Genomic DNA, 24,089 nt, shown 5'->3' on the forward strand with positions numbered 1-24,089 from the left:
ATGATAGATTAATTAGAAAATTAAAAAATATTGGCATCCATGGTCTTCCCTTAGAATGGTTTAATAGCTATTTATTTCATAGAACTGCGAGGGTGAAAATTAACCAATCTAAAAGTAATCCTGAAACATACACTTATGGAGTCCCCCAAGGCTCTATCCTTGGACCAACACTGTTTTCAATTTACATGAATGACTTATTGGACCAAAACTACTCAGACCAAACAATTGCTTTCGCAGAGGACACAATGCTAATTTACCTTGCTAATACATGGGAAGAGGTGTTCGAAAAAGCAAATATTGGTCTTCTGCAGACAAAAAACTGGTTAGATGTTAACCTTCTCAGTCTAAACGCAAAAAAAAACAAACTACTTAACCATTTCGGTAACCAAAGCGGGTGAAACCCAATTAGATAATCTATCTTCACACGATAGGCAAAATTGCATGGATACTGACCAGGGATGTACATGTCAAAAAATTAATAAAGCTGAGTCTGTGAAGTACTTGGGAATTATAGTGGATAAACACCTAAAATGGAAAGATCACATATCTTATCTAAAAAAAACTGCGGTCAAATCTCTTTAGCATAAGTCAATTCTCAAATATACTGGACAAAAAAACAATTAGATCTGTTTATTTTAGTTTATTCCAGTCGTTTTTAACTTATGGAATAACTTGCTGGGGAAGTGCCTACGACACAAACCTTAGTTCCATTAGCATAATCCAAAACAGAGCTGTCAAAAAATGTTTAAAAAGACCAATGTACTACCCAACCCATCAAATCTATAGAGAACTGGGTGTTCTAACACTCGAAAAACTCTTTCATAAAGCTGTTTTGCTGAACTACTTTAAATATAGTATCGAAAATAATGACCGTATTGTAAATAGATATGAAACCCGATTTACTTCCGAAATGAATAAGGCTATCCCAAAATATAATAAAACGATCACTCAAAAAAATGCGATTATACTAGGTAACTCACTATATAATAATCTTCCAAAAACACTGAAATAAATACAATCCCTAACTGATTTTAAAAATAAATTGACAACATACTTCAAACTAAACAAAGATCTCTGTTAAAATGTTAAATCAAGAAAAAAAACCCTCTTCATCAATGCTCTAACTTTAAACTCCAATTAAATAATCTGTAACTAAAGTACCACCAAAATACAAGTTCTCAACTTAATTTGGTGGTGGAATACGCAATTTCCCTTTGTAAAACTATAATAATTACTGTATAAAATAAACAAATAAAAAAAAAATTCATCACGGACATCAAGGCATCAGCAAATGTAGAGAGAGAGCCAAACATCCGTTTGGTGGCCTGGCATTTCAAAACAAATCGAGGAGAAAGTAAAGACCTGTCCAAACTGTATCAAAGAAGCAAACAATCATCATGAGCCTCTTTGTCCGACTGACTTTCCAGACAGACCTTGGAAGGTTGTTGCGATGGATCTTTTCTACCTTCAAGGAAAATGGAACTTATTGGTCACGGACTTCTATTCAAGATATTTCGAAGTTCGTCAACTACGTGACCAAACCTCCAAAACTGTCATCAGCAACATAAAGTCAATATTTGCAACGCATGGCATTCCCGAGATAGTGAAAAGCGATAACGGCCCTCAATTCAAAAGTACAGCTGTTTTCGCCCGTTTGTGAAAAGACTACGGCTTCCGACACGTGATGTCAAGTCCGCGTTTCGCACAAAGTAACGGATTCATAGAAGCCTCAGTCAAGGTCATAAAGAAGGCGCTCAAAAAGAATGAAGACAGCAGCCTCGCATTGCTATCGTACCGTTCCACACCATTAGCCAATGGTTATACCCCTGCGGAACTTCTCATGGGAAGAAAATTGCGTTCAACTTTGCCTATTTTCGAGAAAGAATTTGTCCCAGCCATTCCTCCATTTGACGTGGTACGACAACGTGAAGACCATAGCCGCCAGAACCAAAAAGAAAATTATGACAGACGTCACAGAGTCAAAATATTGACTCCACTCTAAAAGGGTGAAAACGTATGGATTACCGACCTTAGGGTCGAAGGAACTGTCCAGAAATTGGCAAAGGAACCTCGATCCTATATCCTCAGCACTCCTAATGGTGCGGTTCGGAGAAATCGATATCATCTAATTCCAATGCCATCATCAGTTCAACCCGATGAACCATGGATTGATGTTCACAACGAATCTTCTGATGTCCAGACGTCCAAGGAAATAGTAACTTCAAATCCCGTCTCACTTAGTAGTCCGATTTCCAGCCAGCCAGCTGTATCAACAAACACAGGGGAATCTGATACATCAACAACAAATATCGCTGTTTCGCAAGAAGATACAAATGCAGAACGAAATATAACGCAACCAGACCCTGGATTACAGCGAAGCAACGAAACTACGTTAACGAAGACAAGAAGCGGTCGGATAATTAAAAATGTAGAAAAACTTAATTTATAGCGATTGTAAATAATTGATAGTTTAACTTCCTGTAAATTATAATAACCATAGTGAAAATTATAAATTAGGGAAAGGATGTGTTAGTATTAAAAAGAACAGAACTGAACTAAATTGAACTAGCTATAAGATTGTATATAAGCTCCAGACTATCCTCGTTACGGGGAGTTCTATTTTAGCCGTTGTACGTGTAAGGTCTGCTAGACCGCCTTTATGTTAAATGTAAATAAACTATGGTTAAGTTTATCGCTCTCCGATTATTCCAGTAAAGAAAAGAAAATACAACAATACTAAGACGTATTGCAACCAAGACTCACTTCTCAACAACAAGCATGTTGAAAATGTTTTTCCGGAGGATATTCAAGAGTTAGGGGCACTAGGAGATGGCATTCTGAGTGCGAAGCATAATCCTTCAAAACTCTAAACTGATGTTGACCTATTCAGAGGATCAGTTACTTCCAGTTTAGCTAAATACTTGGAAAACCAAGTTAATTCAAAAAAAGCTATAAAATGGTATATGCTATTGAGAGTGAAATACGTCAAAGTTCTTAGTAATGGTGAGGTTGTCGAAGCTTTCCCATACTTTCGATCAAAGACGCATGCCAGTTTGATGTCACAACAATTACCCAATCTTATTGGAGTGTGTACCACACAAATTGCGAAAGCCATGGAAGAATACGAAGGGATAGGCAGTGGATGGGTGATCGAGCGTATCACTCTCCTACAAATTGATATAATTAAGTATAGACCTCTTATAGGTGGTACGTTTATTAAATTACCAAAGCAAATTAAAAACTGTAAAGGTGTTTTAAATATAATATCTACAGATAGCAAATGCTTTTTATACTGTATTCTGGCAAAGTTACACCCAGTAAAATCAAATGCGACCAGAGTGAGTAAATATCTTGAATACGCGACAGAACTTAACTGTGAGGATATCAGCTTCCCGTTTGAATTAAATCCCCTCAAGCTAAAAAAATTTGAAGATAAAAACGGGCTGTCTATTAATGTATATGCATATGATGACGGTGTATTCCCCCGTTATGTTAGTGAAAATAGGGTCATCGAAGCGCGACAGGTTGACCTGCTATTTATATCAAAGGGTGGAAGTAATCATTTCTGCCTGATCAAAGACATAAGCAAACTTTTAAACCCATTCTCACTTTTTAGAAATACGAGTGTGTAATCGCGCGCTCTCGTTGATACCCGAAATCACACGACTACGTAGTCAAATTCATTAAATATATTTATTATGACATTAATCCGGTTAATTTATATGTACAATCCGTTAGTAAATTATTAATATATATTACAATCCGTTAAATAACGTTTAACAAGTCATTAAGTTAATTTAATATAACAAAATCATTAACTGATCTTGATGCCGGTAACCCTCCAACTGCCCAGATTCCCGGGCTACGTTTGATTATATCCCCTCGGGCTTCCGGTGATCGGCCAATCCCGGCTCTCGAGCAGACGACAGGTCTAACGTTTAGCTTCCTGGGCCGTCTAGCGGGGATCCCTGGTATCGATTATGTCGCTCCTCCTAGTGGTGAACTCTTGTAACGGGCTCCCCGTTACATCCTCACCCTCTGCAAGAAAGAAGCAGCGGCCCCGTGTGAAAGGGGAAACAGCGGTGTAAGGCCGCTGGGAGTATCTGAAAAGAAAGAGCGGGGAGGGAAACCCCACCCAAAGCCAGGGAACCAAATTCAAAACGCGGGTGGACCGCAGAGAAGGAGTTAATGAGAAAACATATTTATTTAGTCCCAACCGGGGTGAAAGAACATGCCCCTGTTCGGGGAAAAGCACAACATCGGTCCTACCGATATACAAAGAGAAAATAAACGAAGAACAATGGTGTTTATTATTATATTTTTTTTTATATTTTTATGTGTAATGCTAGAGTAACTACCCTGGTAGTATGAAAATTAAAGGAATATGATAGTGTTCAAACTGTTCTTCCGGGAAAAAGGGGGAACAACACTGGGTTCCAACAAAACAAAAGACATATTTTACGGATATGGTCAGTCTAACCCGCGTATTAACGAAAAAAGAAAAGGAAGAACGAAACCGATAATCCGGGAAAACAACGCTTAATCCGAATACCGGAATAATTTTTGGGAAGTGGACCATAAGATAGCGGCCACCTCCGCGACCGGTAACGCCTTGGCCTGCGCAATCCGATTAATTACGGTCAATGCCAGTCCTGGGGACGGTACAGCTGGGGAAGCACGGGTCAGGGAAAACATTGGCGCCCCTGACTGCGCTAGCAGGCGTTCTACCGGGATACCATGTAGAAATCTTTTCATAAACTGTGGATCCATGGCCGGGGACAGCGCAAGATAGAGTCGTGGGAACCGGGCAAGGAATTTTTCAGCCACGTCCCGACCGCCGGAAAAATTCAGTAATATGATGGCGTGTCCGGGAGGGAGTTCCTCACCTAGCATGCGGTAGCATGTTCGAAAAACATCTTTTTCCTGCCGCCCTTCTCGGCATTGGACTAAGACTGGGTAGTCATAGGTTGCAGCTAGACGTAGCTGGCGCCGAAACGCCTGGCTTTGAATCTCTGGAGGACAAAGGTCGATGACCCGGGATGCATCCAAGCCAATCGCGCGAACTTTGGAAAAAGCCAAGGCCCTAATTAAATCGTGTTCGATGCGCTCGTCTTGCAAATACGCCTTAGCGTACAGGGGCGGAATGCCCACTGCACCGAGAACCCCGGGGTTCACTAAGACGGATTGAATGAACTCGATATTGAGTTCATCCGGAATGGCGCCGAAGTGAGATATGCATCCTTTAAAACCCCCCGGGAAGCGTTCCGGGAGGGTGCGGACGTGCCGGGAAAAATGTTTTAAATCTGTTCCAGTCCGGGATGCGTAACATGGAAGTGAGCAAAAGATATCCACGTAGCGTGGAGGTAGCTCCACTTCATTTTCATCGTTCATTGAATGATCCTCTGTAATCGGGATGGATAGGGCCTGCTCCTCCACTACCGGGGTAAGGGAGGCAGCCAAACCCGGATTTTCGGGTGATCCAATCCCTAACGCCTGAGCGCCTGCCACCTCCTCCGTTTCCTTGGTGATCTCAACTACCAATGATATCGTAGCTGATGCCTGGGGAACGTCTACGGTTTCAATTTCTCCGATAATTTCAACGACCTCTGGTGGTATAGTCGCCCCGGTAATTTCTGCTACCATTGGTTGAGTTGTCGTGTAGCTCGGGTCCTCTTCGTCGCTCGACGACGCCTCCATGTCACCAAAAAGTTGACCCCAATAGATTTTTGGGAATGAACTAGCCATAGTCTGAAAAGTAAAAAGGTGTTCTATAGACAGTTAGTCTCATCATGGTTTAATCGACAGGTCCATTCAAATGGACATCCCACCTGAGTCCGATTGGACGTGCTTCACCATAAAGCATGGCGAACAATCTCAAATGGGGGATACGCAAACGGTTGGGGCTTCATGCTGAAGTTGCGCATGCCTAATAGGCGGGCTTGGTTGCGATGAGTACCAAGAAACGCCGCAATTTGTTTATATGACCGTAATTTTTCTTTTATCGGTTCTGGTGTGTAATAATATACGTCCCCAATTCTACCTCCGGTATCCTTTCTCAAAACGATTTCCTTTTTCCACCCATATCGAAAGGGAGCCATCAACTCATCATCTTCATCATCCTGATCTAACTCTGGTTCCGGGAATGTTCTCTTATCCTCCCCATCCAACCCCAGATCTGGAGTGTTCCCGTTCCGATGTCCTTCCCCGGAAGGACTTGCCATCGCTAGGTCTGCCCCAGAATCCACTGGGTCTGTGATTCGTACCCGGCGTCGAAGATTGTATTCGCGCCGCGGTATCGGGGTGGGAACCGAGTCGTTTTCTACTGGAATGTTAAGATACGGAACAGGTATCTCTGGTTCTACGTCTATCGAGGTTGACGGCCTATTGACGGCTCCTTCTGTTTGGGTTTGACGAGGCCGGAAGTCATATACTCTAAAGGGCACCGTATCCCAGACATTCTCCTGACCGTCCCGGGAATCTGCCTCAATAAACGACCTTTCTTCCTGTGTGACACCCAACTCATGCTCGGGCTCATCTCCTGGGTCTACATCGATCTCCAGTTCCTGTATTACCGGTGGGATTTCGAGCTCTGTGGTTTCCTGGGTCTCAAGGACCACAGAGTTCAACAGTAGTTTCAACTGATTAATATGCCATGTGCCAGCCAAAGCACCTGACTCCAAATCCATGATAACATAGGAAACTGAGGATATCTTCTCAACTACTCTATAGGGACCCTCCCAGGCTGGAGCCAACTTAGCCGAGAACTTAGCTGCGGCATTGGATAAGCTATGACCTGCTTTCCACACTAATTGTCCCACTTCTAGCTCCCCATCGGAATAGTTCCGGTCATAGAAGCGTTTTTGTTTGGCACTGGCTTGCTCATTCATTTCCTGGGCAAAGTAAATGGACAACTGCCATTCCCTGAGTGGCCCAGCCTCATAACCCCTAATCTCTCCTTCGATGTCCTCGGGTATCCCGGCAAAGGTACGTTCATCCCAGGGTAAGGTAGGCTCATAACCATGATGTAAATAAAAGGGGGATGAACCAGTTGAAGTATGTATGGCACTGTTCATGGCCAACTGAATAAGGGGCAAGCTTTCGTCCCACTTAGTGTGGACATTCCCGGTATAAATACTCATTAGTTCTCCTATGACCCTATTTGCCCTTTCTGTCATATTCGCCTGGGGATGATAAGGGGACGTGAATTTTAACTGAATTTTTAACATTCGACATAAGCGCTTCCATAATACAGATATGAACTGAGGTCCATTGTCCGATAATAAAGCTGTCATCGTACCATGACGTGAAACATACTGTAGTAAGATCTTACATAATATAGGGGCGGTAACACTTCGTGCCTGGAAAAGCTCTACATACTTGGTAAAATAATCTACCATTACCACTAAGAACCTATTCTGGGATTTCGTTACTGGTAAAGGACCCATAATATCAATCCCTACTAGATCTCCGGGATGGATTTTATGGTAGGCAATCATTAAACCTGGTCTCTTAGTGTTCCTACTCTTATACCTCTGACAAGTTTCGCATCCCCGGACATAGTCTTTAACCAGGGAGTACAACTTAGGATGGTAGTATTTAGCTTGCACCCGTTTATAAGTTGCGGTGCGACCTCTATGACCCGAGAGCGGATGGTCATGGTAGGCTTGACATACCCGTGGTACTATCGCGGTTAGAATAACTACCTTTTCCGGTTGAAAACCCTGGGCTATCCGGTATAACATATCATCTTTCAGTCTATACAATTTTGACGCCTGTCCATTTTCCAAATCCTGTCGAACAGACTGCCAGTACGGATTACTAGCCTGTGCTAACTTAATGTCGGCCTTAGTTGCTACATCCAACGGGAGACCTAATGCTACTGGGTTACACGATACCATATTGACCCGGACTTCCTGGTCCTCCGAACCGGGCGACTGATCTAGGTCGTCCGTTTCTAAAACCTTTGGACTGAATGTATCCAAATCTGATACCGGGCATCGAGATAAGGCATCGGCAACCACATTTTCCCTTCCGGATTTATGCAGGATTTCGAATGGCATAAATTCCGGTAGTTCCAGGGCCCACCGCATTAGCCGACTTTTCTTATCCTTTAAGCGTAGTAACCAGCATAACGCCCTGTGATCCGATAAGACAGCAAATTCCCGGCCCTCTATATAATGGCGAAATTTACGTACGGCTTCTACAACCGCTAAGGCTTCCTGTTCCGGAGTACTATATTTCAATTCCGAAGGTCTTAAAAGACGACTGGTATATGCTAGGGGGACTTCTACTTCCCCTTGGATCTGGGTTAACATACCCCCAATACCGATGCCACTAGCATCCGTGGTAACTATGAATTTCCCGTTCGGGGTTGGGGCCTGTAACATAGCTGCTTCAGCTATCGCCTGCTTTAAAAACTGGTAAGCCTTCTCCTCATCGTCTCCCCACCGCCATCGCTGGCGTTTACGTTTGAGGCGATTAAGAGGGGCCGTCAGGTCCGCGAAATGCGGGATAAACCGGGAATGAAACCCACACATTCCCAAGAAGGATGAAACCTGTTTCATGGTTCGTGGTCTGGGAAAATTCCTAATAGCCTTCACTTTCTCTGGGTCAATCTGTACACCCTGTGCGCTTACTACAGAGCCGAGTACTGCTACCTTGGAGACTCCAAAACTCGATTTTCTTAAATTAAGTGTTAAACCGGCGTGTTTTAGCTGAGAAAACACATACCGAAGAGCTTCCAGGTGTTCCTCCCAAATAGCATTAGCTATGACAATGTCATCCAGGTATACACCAACCCCAAATCGTCTAGCATACTTCAGAACCTTATTCATTAACCGAGAAAAAGTGGAAGGGGCGTTCTTTAACCCGAATGGCATTACTAGCCATTCAAATTTCCCTTCCCGGGTGACAAATGCCGTTTTCTCGATATCATCCGGATGCATCTCTACCTGCCAGTAACCGGACTTTAGGTCAAGCTTAGTAATGTATCTGGGCTTTCCCATAGAATCTATGATGTCTTCAATACGTGGTACAGGGTAGGGGTCATCTACCGTAACACTATTCAATCGGGTAACATCTATACACATTCCTTTCTCTGTTGTATTCTTCTTTCCCACCACTATAGTAGGCGACGCCCATGGATTATCGGAGGGTCGGATTAACCCCTGTTGCAATAATTCTCTAACCTGGTTATCTATTTCTTCATTAGCCACCCGGCTATGGTTATAAGGTTGTCGGTGGATAGGGACAGTCCCCGGTTTTAACTTAATCCGATGGCGTAACAGATGAGTTCTACCCGAACGACCGGAAAAAAGGGATGAAAACTCTTGACAAATTCTGATTAAGTCCCCCACCTCTTGTTCCGTCAAAGTACCCATATTTAACTGGGACACATCGACTGTCCCTGTGTCGAGTTCTTGGTTTTGGGTGAACCCGGGCGCATGATCTCTCAAATAAATGAGGGGAAGAGTATAGCCACAATACCGGAATTCGTTACGTTCATGGTCGATGCTAGCTCGAAGCTCGTCCAATAGGTCCATTCCCAGGATAAGTGGGAATTCTATATCTTTTAGAACGTGAAAGCGTACCGGTATCGTTCCCATCTGCGTCCCCAAATCTATTTCTAACTCAATATGCCCTACAGAAGTCGTAGCTATACCTTTTTGTACACCCCTGACCATTTTCGACTGAGGAACCACTAACGCAAGGACTCCTAATTTATGTAAAAAATCCCACGCGACAATACTGTGGTCGGCCCCACTATCCAGAAAAGCGACACATGGTTGACATGCAATCTGAATGATAATACCCTTAAGTCGACTATCGTTAATATTATCTTCTTTGACTGAGTGAATGAGAATGGGGTCTAGTGGGTTCCGGCGCACATCCTGAGACCCTACCAGGATGCGTCCTAAGCGTTTCCCGCACCTGGTGCCTGACCTTGGGGGGGGCACCGGTGGAAGTGCGGGTAAATTTCTTGTATGCGTCGGGCGAGGAGGTGTACTTGCGGGTCTGGGGCAATTCCGACGAAGATGGTTAAAACTACCACACCGATAGCAAGCCTGGGATAGTGGTGGTCTATTCGGGCCACTCGTCTGTCCGGTATTACTGCCCGTGGTCCCAGTAGGACCGGAGAAACGCACCCTTGGGCCAGGACTGGAAGGATATCCCCTGTTCCACCCTGGGCAAACTTTCGGTCTAAACCACTCTGGATACGGCTAAATTCTTGTTGCACTTGAGTCAGGGTACCACATAAACCTACCGGCAAGAGCAAGGTAATTTCCGGTAAAACATTAGTAATTAAAATCTCGACTAATTCATGTTCTGCAAGAGGATCCAACAGGGTCTCGTTCAACTGTGTGACTCGTCTACGAAATGAATGTAGGTCTTCACCCATACCCTGTTTTAAACTATAGAGGGCGACCCTGATTTCCCTGTCTCTTCGGGAGGACAAATATTCTTGGGTGAATTGTTGAAGGAAGTATCCCCAATCCCCGGGGCGACTAGCATGGCGGCTAAGATTTTTCCACCAGCTAAGGGCATCCTCCTTTAAAGACACGGGTATAAATAATGCTATGTCCTGAACTGTAAACCTATGAGACTGAATAAACATTTCCATTTGACATAAATACTCTTTGGGATCCTCCCGACCTGAAAAACTAGGCAACATAATGGCTGGTCCCAGAACCGGGTTATAACGAGTGCCACTGGCTGGGGTGGCCACTATCTGCACCGGGGTAGTGGGGTTCACCGGCGGGGGTGTAGTAGTTCCAGACACTCTATGAGTTATTCGGGGTGGCGTTAGTGCCTGATTGGCCACCGGGACATGCTGAGCGAGGGCAGCAGGGGGTGAGGGATTAACCCCCATAGTCCTATACGTTACCCGAGGTGGTGTTTGAGGCGGACTACCCACCGGAACATGCTGAGCTGGCGTAACAGGGGGTGAGGGATTGGTCCCCATCGTCCTACGAGTTACTGGAGGTGGTGTTTGAGGTGGATTGACCACCGGAATATGCTGAATTAGGGCAGCAGGGGGTGAGGGATTGGTCCCCATCGTCCTACGAGTTACTGGAGGTGGTCTTCGAGGTGGATTGACCACCGGAATATGCTGAATTAGGGCAGCAGGGGGTGAGGGATTGGTCCCCATCGTCTTATGTGTCACTGGAGGGGGTGTTTGAGGTGGATTGACCACCGGAACATGCGGAGGTCGAAGCTATTACCGGATGCTACCATGCGAGGGGCTTCCCCCGGAAAATTACGATTTCCTGACCTAGCGGGAATATTAGATATGGCACCCTGATTCCTTGGGGTTGCGAAGGGGGGCGGGTTGACAGCTCCTGGCTGGACAAAGGAAACAAAAAGGGGGGCAGAGGCTAAAACTTGTCTCTGATGTAGGGGTGATGAGGTTCTCAGTACCGGGATATGTGACGGAGGGGGTACCCGAAAAGGTGATAAAGGGGTAATGCCCCTCGGTGGCTCCCGAGATGGGTCACCAGTCCCTTGGTCTCTATGAAAATGACCTACGTTGGCGCGAATTCTCCTGGCTTCAACCCTAGCCCAGATTTGCCACTCTTTACGCTGTTGAATATCAACGGCGTCTAACTCGGAAGGTCGTAAAATACTACCCGACCTGGATAATATACTGGAATTTCCTTATGTGAAGGTCCTGATCCTTTAAGGTCCTTACTTTGCAAATCACAATCCTTGAAGAACCGGTCCATTAAGTCAGATTGTCCGGTACAAGGTGGCAACGGACATACTGGGCCCGGATTTGGATTTAATGTCAAGGGTATGGGAGGCCCGGACTGTTTAACATTGCCAATTGGCAGCTGGGGATTAATACCCTGACGAGGTGGAGGTATGTTAAACCCATGTAACGGGGTATGTCAATCATATCCCACAGTCACACCGATTTCCCGATATATCAAATAGCCCGCATATCCCAAAGTCACCGTGACCGCAAATGGGATAAAATATGGGAGAATTATTTGATCCCATATAAAATAGAGCCCCATTTTGAATTTAATCAAATAAGAAAGCCAATTTAGAGTATTTAAATTAAACTTATGTGCACAATAAGACCAAGGCCCAATTCGGCGGCCCCTAAATGTAGGCTAACGGAACATACAAAAATGCAGAGTATACAAGAAACCGAGTAAAGAAATGTAAGATCAACTTATCGTTTGTAGTTTCCCGGTTGGCCGTGCTAGTAGAGTGTCCCGTTGACTGCGGAACACCCTCAAAGATCCCCCAGGCCGGATCAGGGGCTCACTGTAGGGTGTTCTAATCCCACGTTGTGCAGAAGGAACACACTAAGATGCACATCAGCCCACAAGTCCAGTAGTATACCAAAAAGTTCACTCGGTGAAACGACGTCCGTATAAAACGCAAGTCCGTAGTAAACACAAAATCCAGAAGATAAAGGCGCGAAATTCCAAAGTTAGTCCTCACTCGGGGCACCATTTGTAATCGCGCGCTCTCGTTGATACCCGAAATCACACGACTACGTAGTTAAATTCATTAAATATATTTATTATGACATTAATCCGGTTAATTTATTTGTACAATCCGTTAGTAAATTATTAATATATATTACAATCCGTTAAATAACGTTTAACAAGTCAATAAAGTTAATTTAATATAACAAAATTATTAACTGATCTTGATGCCGGTAACCCTCCAACTGCCCAGATTCCCGGGCTGCGTTTGATTATATCCCCTCGGGCTTCCGGTGATCGGCCAATCCCGGCTCTCGAGCAGACGACAGGTCTAACGTTTAGCTTCCTGGGCCGTCTAGCGGGGATCCCTGGTATCGATTATGTCGCTCCCCCTAGTCGTGAACTCTTGTAACGGGCTCCCCGTTACAAGTGGATGCAAAAAGTAAGTTTATTAACAATCATTTTTCTAGAATATAGTGTTTAATTATTAAATTAAATCTTAATCATAGAAACCCTACGTTATTTATTGCGATTTTGAGAGTATTTTGAAACCCCTTCACACCTGTACACCTGACGTAAATCAATCCTCAACCACTAAACTCTTTAAACACTTGGCATGCGGATTTGGTTATGTGGTAGTTGGTCCTGATGGTAAATCCAGTCATTAAAATCTTAATCCGACTGGATATTCATTATATTCAATACATCTATCTTAGGTTCTCCTAAGGCACCGGTGACGTATAGGGGAAGTGACTCTATACAAATTTTCATCGAAAGTCTTTTAATAGAAGAGGGTTTAATCATTGAAGCATTGAAACATATTGTCCCAATGGAATTAACACCTCTGGAGGAAGAAGAACATCAGAAGGCTACTAATTGCTATATATGCAACCTAATTTTGACTGATGAGGATCCAGCTGTTCGCGGCCATTGTCATTTCAGCGGTATAAACTTTACAAAAACCTTTAGTATCATAAAAATTTAAGAGTTTGGTTGGAAAGGATGGAATTAATTCCAAAATAATCAAATTTTTAGATTAAAAATACTAATCTAATTTTTAGGGGATTTTCGTGGTGCAGCACATCAATCATGCAATCTGAAGCTAAGAAATGGATATGTGATTCCAGTGATCGCTCATAATTTAAACGGGTAAATAATTAAATTTGCCTATGATGGAACCGAGGTTTAAAATATTTAACAATTACCATTAAACGCTAAAAAGGTATCATTCACATCTAATACACCACTTTGATATTACGTTTGGCGCCATAGCGGGCTAGGGGCGAACTACTAGTTATGAAGTTAAGCAGGGAAGAAAACATTTGGGGGCAGACCGGGCAGTGCGCGCGCAGCGGTTAGAGCTGTGGTTTCCGGTACTGACGAAAAAAAATTAAAAATGGCGGAGGAAGGAGGTTATTATTGCGTGGTTCCACGGTGCAAAAACAAATCTATTAAAAATAAAGGATTATCGTGGCATTCTTTCCCTACTGATGAGAGTTTATGCCAATTGTGGGTCAATAATATAATATCACATTCTGGTGAAACGGTATTAAATCGCCGTAAATATTCGAAAGTTTGTTCGGCTCACTTCACTAGGATCGATTTTAAGCCTTTGCTCCACTTTAAAAACAAGATTTTAAAACAAGGAGTCTATCCAACTGTTTTCCCATCGCTACTTGATAAAGGGGTAAGCTAAATTAATTATATAAATGATAATGGTTGTTAGTACACAGCCGTTGCGTTAATTGTATTCAACTTAAGGCGCCATCAACGGGAAAAATCTTGACGCCTATCGCTGATGTCACTGAAAATGACGAGGCAGGAAAAGACATTGGCTATGAAGAACTTAAAGAAAATCCAGAAGCATCTGGAGAGATTACTCAAACAACGACGATAAGTAAAGATTCGACAGGTGAATCAGAAGCAATATCAGTCACAAAACTTGTCACTAAACTGGCCAATAAATTAGCAACACCTAATGAATGCAGTTCCGCTAAAATCGATAAAAATATTTCTTTGGAGCTGAGTGTTAGTGAGGAGGGATGCAACTGTGGTAATGCAAATAAGGTTAAAGAATTAGAAGAAACGGTGTCACAATTAAAATTAAAATTAGCTGAAAAAGATAAAGAATTAGAAGAAACGGTGTCACAATTAAAATTAAAATTAGCTGAAAAAGATAAAGAAATAGATAAATTAAGACACGGAAAGCTTGAGATTGATTTAAAGAATTTGAAATCTAAGTCTGAGAAGTTGGAATCTGAACTTAAAGAAAGTAAAACCAAAGTGGATAGTTTGAATGAAAATAAGGAAAAATGGAAATTTTACGCTGAGAAGCTGAGAAAGCAACTGTTAAATATATCATTTATAAAAGGAAATCCGGAGGTCTGTGCTTTCTACACTGGTTTCATAAATTATGGAACTTTGGAGTCATTTCTGACTTACCTAAAGAAGAAAGCCAAAGTCATGCAGTACTGGAATGGAAAGAAAACTAAACAAGATTATGATAGTTCTAGCTGCAAGAGAGGCAATAAACGACATTTGGATTTGGAAGATGAATTTTTCTTGGTAATGGTTCGATTACGGTTGGGCATGCCACTGAAGGAACTGGCAAGAATATCTTCCATGTCAGAAAGCACGGTCTCCACAATACTAACTACTTGGATATCTCTTTTGCACTTTGAGCTTCTAGATTTATTTCCATTCCCTACGAGGGAAGCTATATACGCGACTATGCCTGCATACTTTCACGAATATCCAAATACTCGTATAATAATTGATTGTACAGAGTTCAGAGTAGAGAGACCATCATCTATATCTGCGCAGCGATGTACATTTTCTAACTACAAAAATTACAACACTTTAAAATGCCTTATTGGAATTTCGCCAGGAAATGCCGTTACTTTTGTTTCTAAACTTTATGGTGGTGCGTGTTCAGATAAATTTATCGTTGATGACAGTAAGCTGATGAGCCTATTGTCAGAACCTGATGACATTATGGCTGATAAGGGATTTGAGATAGAGAGCCTTCTCCCGAAAGGGGTAACGTTGAATATACCCCCACTTTTTAGAGCGAGCCGGAATCCTCAAATGCCAACCGGTGATGTTCTTAAAACCAAAAGTATAGCTAAAGTCAGGGTGCACGTTGAGCGAGCAATCCGTCGCATTAAGGCTTACCATATTTTTGACAGCCCCATTCCCCTTTCTATGTCTGATATAGCTGAAAACATTGTTGCAGTATGTGCTTACCTTACAAATTTTTCCCCACCATTAGTAAGAGAAATGAATTATTCCTCGGTAACAGATGACTAGTTTATTGGCAATTTTGTTCTTAACATGATAAATAAATAGATTTTACCTCGCCTAATATGTCTAATTGTACGTTTTTCTTATATGGTATATACTTCTCACCATCACAGAGAAACAAGGGTAATTTTTGTTGCACACGTCTTAGGATTTTTTCAGGAATAAAAGCGTATAAGAAAAAGTAACAAAGGCTTTTCAGTAAATTATCACAGAAATCATAATCACGTTGTATTCTAATACATATTTGCTCGCCAGCTTCACACCCATTATAAACATAAAAATCACACCAGCTTAAGCCTGTGACCATCATTTGACCCTGAACTTGGTAAAAGTAGTTGTGAGTCTTTCTTAGCGTTATACTACCATTTTTCTTGACTAGGTAAAAAGTTCCAGATTTCAAGCAATCCTCTATTTTAGCACTTTTCTTTGAATAGGGGCACTTAACCTCCAATAAACCACTCTCTTCTGTTAGAAACTCATAAACTAGGCCATCAGGTGACGCTCCTAAAAAAGGGAATTGCGCGTGGATGAACAATCCACTTTTTGAAACTCTGACTGGAGTTCCTTCGTGGCTTTTGAAGTTGGTGTAACTTAAAATTGCTACAGATTCCATGTTTTTCCCATGTCGAATTGCGGGAATATTGCTTAATGTGTCAGATCCATAAAGTAGACTTTGTAACCTTTTATCTGGGCTGGTCTGGCATTTTGAAAATGAAGCAAAATTTGAAGCGGTCATTAATTTCACCCTCTCCTCCTTCCAATATTTGCTGTCTCCTTGATCTCTCGTTTTAAATTCTATGGCTTGTCTAGCTTCCAAGGAAAGAAGAGGGTAATTGAGTCTCACAAACTTGTTAACATCTTGACGGAATGTTTTCCCATAAATAGCTATTGCTTCAATATTAAGACTGTTTTGAATACGAGTTTGTAAAGGATTACTTTGTTGAGGTGTTGGGTTAGTCTGTGGAGAATTTGAATATCTTGGAAGTGTTGAACATGAGGCAGGTGTTGAAGTAAGGAATGGTACAAATGATTCACGACTTTTGGTTGGTGTTGACTGTACTTGAGACAAATGAAAATTTGTAGAGGGTCGTGTCGCAGAGGAAGATGACGCGGATGTTACTGATAATCCAAGAGCGGTGGATAAATTTGAACGTGATGGTGATAGTACATCTGAAGATGTTGAATCTAGAGAGGGTGATGTAGAGATAGCCATTCCAGCTCTAATATTGACATCCAGCTCGTAGTGTGTGATTAGTGGGCATAGTGGGTTACATAATTTAACACTTTCAAATAGTTGTTGTCGAGCCTCCTCATCGGGTTTTCTATCTTTTAGACGTCTAGGATCGAAAGTAGTTTTTAAATTGTTCTTCTCTCTTTCGGTTTTCCCAGGAATACGCTTCTTTATTTCAATGTTTTGCCATGAGCGAGCGTGACTTTTCCCACCAGGTTGAATCCATTTGCAAAGTTGTTCTGTGCAAGTTACATCATCAGGAATTTCATTTAATTGTCTTCCTGATATATTTATTAAAGCATAGAGTGTTGCTGCAATGTGGTGACATTTTGCGCCGTTGCTGTTATTATACAGAAATATATATTTTAAAATGCTCAAAGGTTTGTTCCTAAAAAAGATAAAACTCACCCAGCTGGACAGTTACAGTGTGCATACACGATAAGGTTCCCCTCTCGCTTTATGCCCAGTGAAATTTTATAGTTCACGCTTTTCATAGATGCAAGACAGCACGCCTGGATAGCGTAAGCTTGAAATTTGTCTATGTTATTAGGCAAAGGCTTAGGATGCATGAACATTTTTTGTACATATTTCTCTTTAAAAAACCGAAAACCTTTCGTTTTTTTGGTTGGATCACTAAAATATTCGTCGAAAACATCTTGCGTTATTCCAGGAAAGGTTTCAAGTGATTTCGTCCAACCTTTATTAGTTTTAATGGACCAGTCGACATTAGCCCAACTATGCGTGGCAAGCGCCATTTTTATTTATAAATCCTCACCACCGGAAGCGAAATCTTTCCCCCTTTTCACCCCTTAATAAGTACCAGTTTCAATACTTGATGGCTGGTGGCGCTTCGAGCACGGGCATGCGCAAATCGGAATATCGAAGTGGTGTATTGTGACAGGACTCAGCCTGATTGAAGACAAAAGAATCACGTGTATCCCCTCAAATTCTGAAACCTATATCAGTTTTAGCATTGGAAAACTACGATTTGTTGACTCAATGAGATTTCTTCCAGCGTCACTGGAAACTCTAGTTTCCAATTTAGCCGTGGGTGGTCCTGAAAAATTTCACATTCTTAACGCAATATATCCACTGCAAAAGGTTAAACTCATGTTGACCAAACTTGCATATCCATATAATTACATGTGTGATATGGATCGATTCGATGAATGTATCCTACCTTCCAAAGACGATTTCTACAACACTCTTACGAATGAACATATTTCCGAAGAGAGATATGAAAATACACGTAAGGTTTGGAAAGAGTTCAACATTAAAACCCTAGGTACGTTACCCTCTAAACAATTTTTAAATTAATAATTCCAGAGTTTAATATTAAACCTATTCCTAGGGGAGCTACATGATATATATGTTACCTGCGATTGTCTTCAACTAGCCTCCGTATTCGAGCAGTTTAGGAATATGTGTTTGGAATATTATAAACTAGACTGCGCTCACGCCTTCACCGGTCCCGGTAAATATTTTAGATTTGAAAACAGTAAAAAATACGTTTCTAAAGCTTACATACCATAGGTTTTGCATGGGAGGCTGCCTTACTCATGACGAAGGTTAAACTCGATCTAATTTTAGACCCAGATATACACTTATTCCTAGGTAAATTTTTCGTAAGCCTCATTATGTTAAGAAATACTAATTAATTAATCTCAGAGCGCGGTCTTCGTGGTGGTGTGGCGAATGTGACTCATAGACACGCAGAAGCCAACCAACAACAAATATCTTCCAGAGACATTTGACGAAGCCAAACCATCAAACTATATAGTTTATTTGGATGTCAAAAATCTCTATGGTAATAAAAACTTTTTTGGGAATATAAAAATTGGTTGTAACATAATTAAAGATACTCAACTTCTTTAGGAACAATTATGGAGTATTATCTTCCTACGAGAAGGTTTGCCTGGGTGAAATCTGAAAATCTTTTAGATTATACGGAGAAGCAAATATTGAATTTACCAGACGACTCCCCATATGGATTCATACTATCCGTTGATTTGGATTACCCAGTTGAACTTCATCAAGATCATAATTGCCTCCCTCTGGCACCGGAATCCAAACGAATAACCACGGACAATGCTTTCAGCGTATTATAAGCTTATGATGAAAGAAAATGGTTTAACGGTCAAGGACACGTTACCAAAACTTGTGACTGATCTAACCAACAAACGTGATTACGTTATCCACTATCGAAATTTAAAATACTACTTATCACTCACTGCAAAAAATAATGGTCTGAATATGGTTTGAAATCTAAGAGCCACCCCACATGGGACTTTGAATGGAACTTAAAGGGTTTTAAAGAATATGTAAACCATATTGGGTATAAGACATATTTTAGATTAAACCATTAATGGAATGTCTAAATGGTTTGACACAAAACCATATCCAAAAGGTTTTATAGTAAATCCTAAATCCCAACAAAAACATCTCTGTAAAAATATGCCAAGTTGTTTGGCCATAAAAAGAAGTGAGATCTAAAATACGGCCAAGTTATTATCTCCAGGTGAACCAACATTTTATTCGACTTAAAACTTCTCAAGAATGTTTTTCTGACTTGGCCATTTGCATTCCAAAGATTCGTTTAATTCCAGATATGGATCGAAATTAAAATATTAAATCAAATTGGTTAAATATTCTTGATAAGCCTTTGTGGTTAAACTTGTAATTTCCGTTATTAACCTTCACGGGTGCAAAGAAGAAGGATGCAAGTTTGGAATGCTAATGGCCAAGTCAGAAAAACATTCTTGAGAAGTTTTAAGTCGAATAAAATGTTGGTTCTCCTGGAGATAATAACTTGGCCGTATTTTAGATCTCACTTCTTTTTACGGCCAAACAACTTGGCATATTTTTACAGAGATGTTTTTGTTGGGATTTCACTCCTTTTTGTACGTGCATGTTCTTGTTGATTTAGAGAAGTAGGATTATGAAGTGAAATAAACATTTGTACTTTAATATTAAAAGACGAAAAAATTAAATTATAATGACCTATTATAGAACCATTTCAGACGAAATGAAAAGGAAATGAGTAAAAAATGTATTTACTAAAACATTAAGTAAAAAACATTAATTTTACAATACGAAAGAATCATAATTTTACAATACGAAAGAATCATAATTTTACAATACGAAAGAATAATATTAGTAAAGAATATTAATATTAAAAGACGAAAAAATTAAATTATAATGTCCTATTACGAGGGGATCTAAATTATTAAACCCCCATTTCAGGGGCTAACAGGGGAAAATTCCCGCTTTTGGGACTTTTTCCTTTCTTTGTATGCTAAGTCCTACTTGTATGCCAAATTTTATCATTCCCGCAACACCGGAAGTGCCCTAGAGGTTTAGATGATGACTCTAATTCTAAACCCCCATTTCAGGGGCTAAAAGGGGAAAACTCCCGCTTTTGGGACTTTTCCCTTTGCTTGTATGCTTAGTGGTACAAGGATGCTAAATTTCATCATTCTAGCACCACCGGAAATGCCCTACAGGTATAGATGATGACTCTAATTCTAAACCCCAATTTCAGGGGCTAAAAGGGGAAAACTCCCGCTTTTGGGACTTTTCCCTTTGCTTTTATGCTTAGTGGAACAAGTATGCCAAAGTTCATCATTCTAGCACCACCTGAAATGCCCTAGAGGTTTTGATGATGTGTCAGTCAGTCAGTCAGTAAGTCAGTCTCATAATGTGTCATTTTCACATAGGATTATCACAGAAACCAGATGAGTTAGAAAGCTGGAAGTTGGAGGACTTCCTAGGATTAACACTGTGCCCTTGAGGTGTAAATATGAGTGGTGTACTATTCCCCAGTACCGAGTTACGAGGGGGTGAAAATGAGGCTGAAATGTTTCGGGTAAAGGATTGCTGGTAGTGCACGACAACTTGGCGGGTGCACTGCCGTGCACCCAGACTACTTTGGCACTAACCCTTTATTGAACATAAATATTTACAGTGTAATATAACTACTTTGGCACTAACCCTTTATTGAACCTAAATATCAATTGTGAACTATAACTATTTTGACACTAATACTTTAATGAACATAGTGTAATATAACAAAATTGTAAATTCACTTTTAAATATGTACACAAAGCGTTCTTTAAAATCTAAAATATAACTAGAATTACTCTAATATTTCTAGTAAAATTAAAAATAACCTTACCTTAAAATTCTAGATAAAAATAGACCTTGAATATTCTTAAGTGTAAAATTCGAGAAAAATATATTGTTCATAAAAACACACAACTAAATTGAACCCAATAACTATTAACAAAAGAAAAATATATACTGTAGAAACAGATGCTTCTATCAAGTTGTTAGGAAAAGAAGAGGGAGCGGCAGGCCCGAGACTAGCGCCATGCTTTCACAAATACCCAAGAAAGTCCATCGATGATTGGCCGAATAGAACAAAAAAATCGAGCGTGCCCCTCTCGAATTCAATATAAATGGTCACCTTTTCAATTACACTAAATCAACTTAACCTGTTTCTAAGGAAAACGCTAGACCACCTTCTTTTTCAACAAGCTTGAAAATGCCACCAAATAGATTTGAACTTGCTTACGTTTTAAACTTACATGTACAGCGAATAAACTTGGAAATGACGCACTTTGAATAGGGACTTGTTAATTTAAAAGTGTTACGAATGGTAACATCGCTGTAGATTTAAGAAATAGGATAGATTGGGCAACCAACAACCCCATGCTTTTTCTATGGGGAATCTATCGAAAAGACGTGAATTTTTTCACTTAAAATTAAGGGGGTGTGTCAAGTCGTATCGTCAAGCCCTAGCGGCCCTGAAGAATAGCTAAAAGTATTAACCCCAACATTAGCAAGATGCGATACCTATACTTCTTGTTTGTCAGGAGTTTTTAAACAAATAAGCTAAAAAGAGAAGGAACATGGCGCTCGTAGGCAGATTAACTCTGTGTTAGATTTAATCGTCAATACCTAGCTATAGCTAAATATTTGCGACTAAACTTCGAATACCTAACTGTTTTAGAAATCGTTTTGGATTTGATCAGCTGTCTTAAAAACCCTTAATAACCTGGTTACATTCTTATAATGTTCCCATCATCATCAGTGTTTAATGAAACATGAAAATTGTCAGCATCTCCAAGGTGAAGACGAAAAAAGCGACTCCAAGCATTGCCGCCCACATTGCCAACTTGGCTGCAATGTCCTTGAACCTGAGTACATGTACTTCATTCTCAGCCTCTGAATGGTTCAATACGATGTGGTAGTCTCTCTTGAGGGAGCGTAGCCACGGTGTCAATAGACCAGTTTCGAAGAAAGCCCGCATTCTGTAATCACGAATAGGTCATAATTATTCTAATCAGCAGCGTAAAATAGGTGGAATCCGAGTGAGCTTAATAATCTGATCTTTGAGATCTGTTCAATTTCTTTTGCATTGCGTTTACGATTCAAGTTTCGTTGTTTGAAACTCTATTAAATTTACGCGAATAAAGTCGAGGGTAACAGCTAGTAGGCGTATTAAATTCGTCGTTTTGCGGAGCCTCACCCAATTATTTAGTTCTGGTTATATAGATTTAAACTGACTTCTTGATAATCAACGCTGTGCTCAAAATCGCTTTGGGAGACTGAAATAGGCAAGGAAGTAACTCTTATAAACATTGATTATTCCAATCCTTCGCCATCTTGGTGGTCACAGATGGAAAAACCTTTCGTTATTGAATAACGTAAGCTCATTTCAACTGACTTCTCTAGTAATTAGTAAACATGATCCCTTTATTTTGTGAAGAAACCCTCATATGAGCGGTTCTGTTATGAGCGGATCCTATGATAGAGGTTCTCATAACCGCGCTTCTCTAAAACGTTCTTTGCCAAAATTTCGTTTACCCATAACGGCAGGTTCCTGTACAGCGCTTCTCGTAAACCTGAAAGTTGCAGCAACTCCCTTGAGAGCAGGGTTTGAATAACAATTGTCATTTAGGATGGTTTATGTTGCGTTATTTGAACTTAAATAGTACCAGATCAGTAAGAATAATTAGATCAGGTTGAATTTTGTTGATTGAAACCTTAATAGTATTAGGTTAGGTAAGTTTGGTTATTTTAAACCCCAATAGTATTAAGTTAAGTTGAACCAGGTTTATCTTGATTGGTGAGGTTAGGTTACTTGATAGGTAATTTTAGGTTTCTTTCTACTTTAAAAGCAATTTTAGGTTTCGTTGCACTTGATAGGCTATGATTTTTTTACTTAAAAAAACGGTAGGATAAGAATGGTTCAAAATTGTAGTTAAAAACCGCTATTGGCAAAAACCGCAACTGCTCTTTCTAAAACACAAATTTTGAACTACACCGCTGTTTTTCAGAACAGCGGTTCCTATTTCGGGTACTGATTTTACATGTTACACCCTTCCTATCAACGGACCTAAGTTCGATTTGTCGTCATCGTTTAAAATGGCGACCAGAAAAGTAATAAAAACAAGAGATGGGCCGATACCGATCCCATATCGGCCCATCTCTAATAAAAACGTCCCAACTAGCAACGCTGGATGCCTTTTTTGCTAGTCTTTAATAAAGTTCTACTAATTGAAACCGTAATTAGACGGGATAACAGTTTCTGCGATTTTTAAATGTTCTGAATGAAAAACATTAGCACACAGAGTATTACTGAACTATGATAGTAAGGAAACCAACCTTCGGTTGATATATTTCAGAGCTTCAGGATTCATTGGCCATTTTGCGAGAAAAATCATCGGTTTATCGTAGTACTTCTTAGAACCAAGGTAAAGATCCAGAAGAATGGGTTCGTTATCAATTTCTGAGAAAACGGACGCAATCTGAAACAGAGATATATCCGCAAACCAAATTTCCTTTCCTCTAGATAGTTTTTCGAAATAAGGAGATGTGTTTCCTTGCCGCCACAGTTTGCGGCAGAGCACTTTCATTGCAGTTTCAGTCTGAAATGATTCGAATATTACTTTGACTGACTCTAAAAATCTTCTTTGAAAAAAGTATAAAATCCTAACCCGTCGACAAACTTCATTATCAATTATAGGTCCAGGATATAAATAAATCGGGATGTCATCAGATAATCTCAGGGCATCGGTTACACTGTTGATATTTTCTCTCTTCTGAGATGA

The 24,089-nt window shown here is 40.7% G+C and overlaps 1 protein-coding gene across 1 annotated transcript; it reads right to left on the reverse strand.

The window, feature by feature from the left end:
• Positions 1 to 4,539: 4,539 nt before the first annotated feature.
• Positions 4,540 to 5,697, reverse strand: LOC149630003 (uncharacterized). The gene has a single exon (XM_089851333.1). It carries the CDS (start codon positions 5,695 to 5,697, stop codon positions 4,540 to 4,542), a length of 1,158 nt encoding a protein of 385 aa, XP_089707459.1.
• Between the last annotated feature and the right edge of the window lie 18,392 nt (positions 5,698 to 24,089).

This window comes from Phalangium opilio, unplaced genomic scaffold (genome assembly GCF_054372755.1).
Source record: "Phalangium opilio isolate 3A_F unplaced genomic scaffold, DU_Popi_V2 ptg000104l_1, whole genome shotgun sequence".
In the NCBI taxonomy this organism is placed as follows: Eukaryota; Metazoa; Arthropoda; class Arachnida; order Opiliones; family Phalangiidae; genus Phalangium; species Phalangium opilio.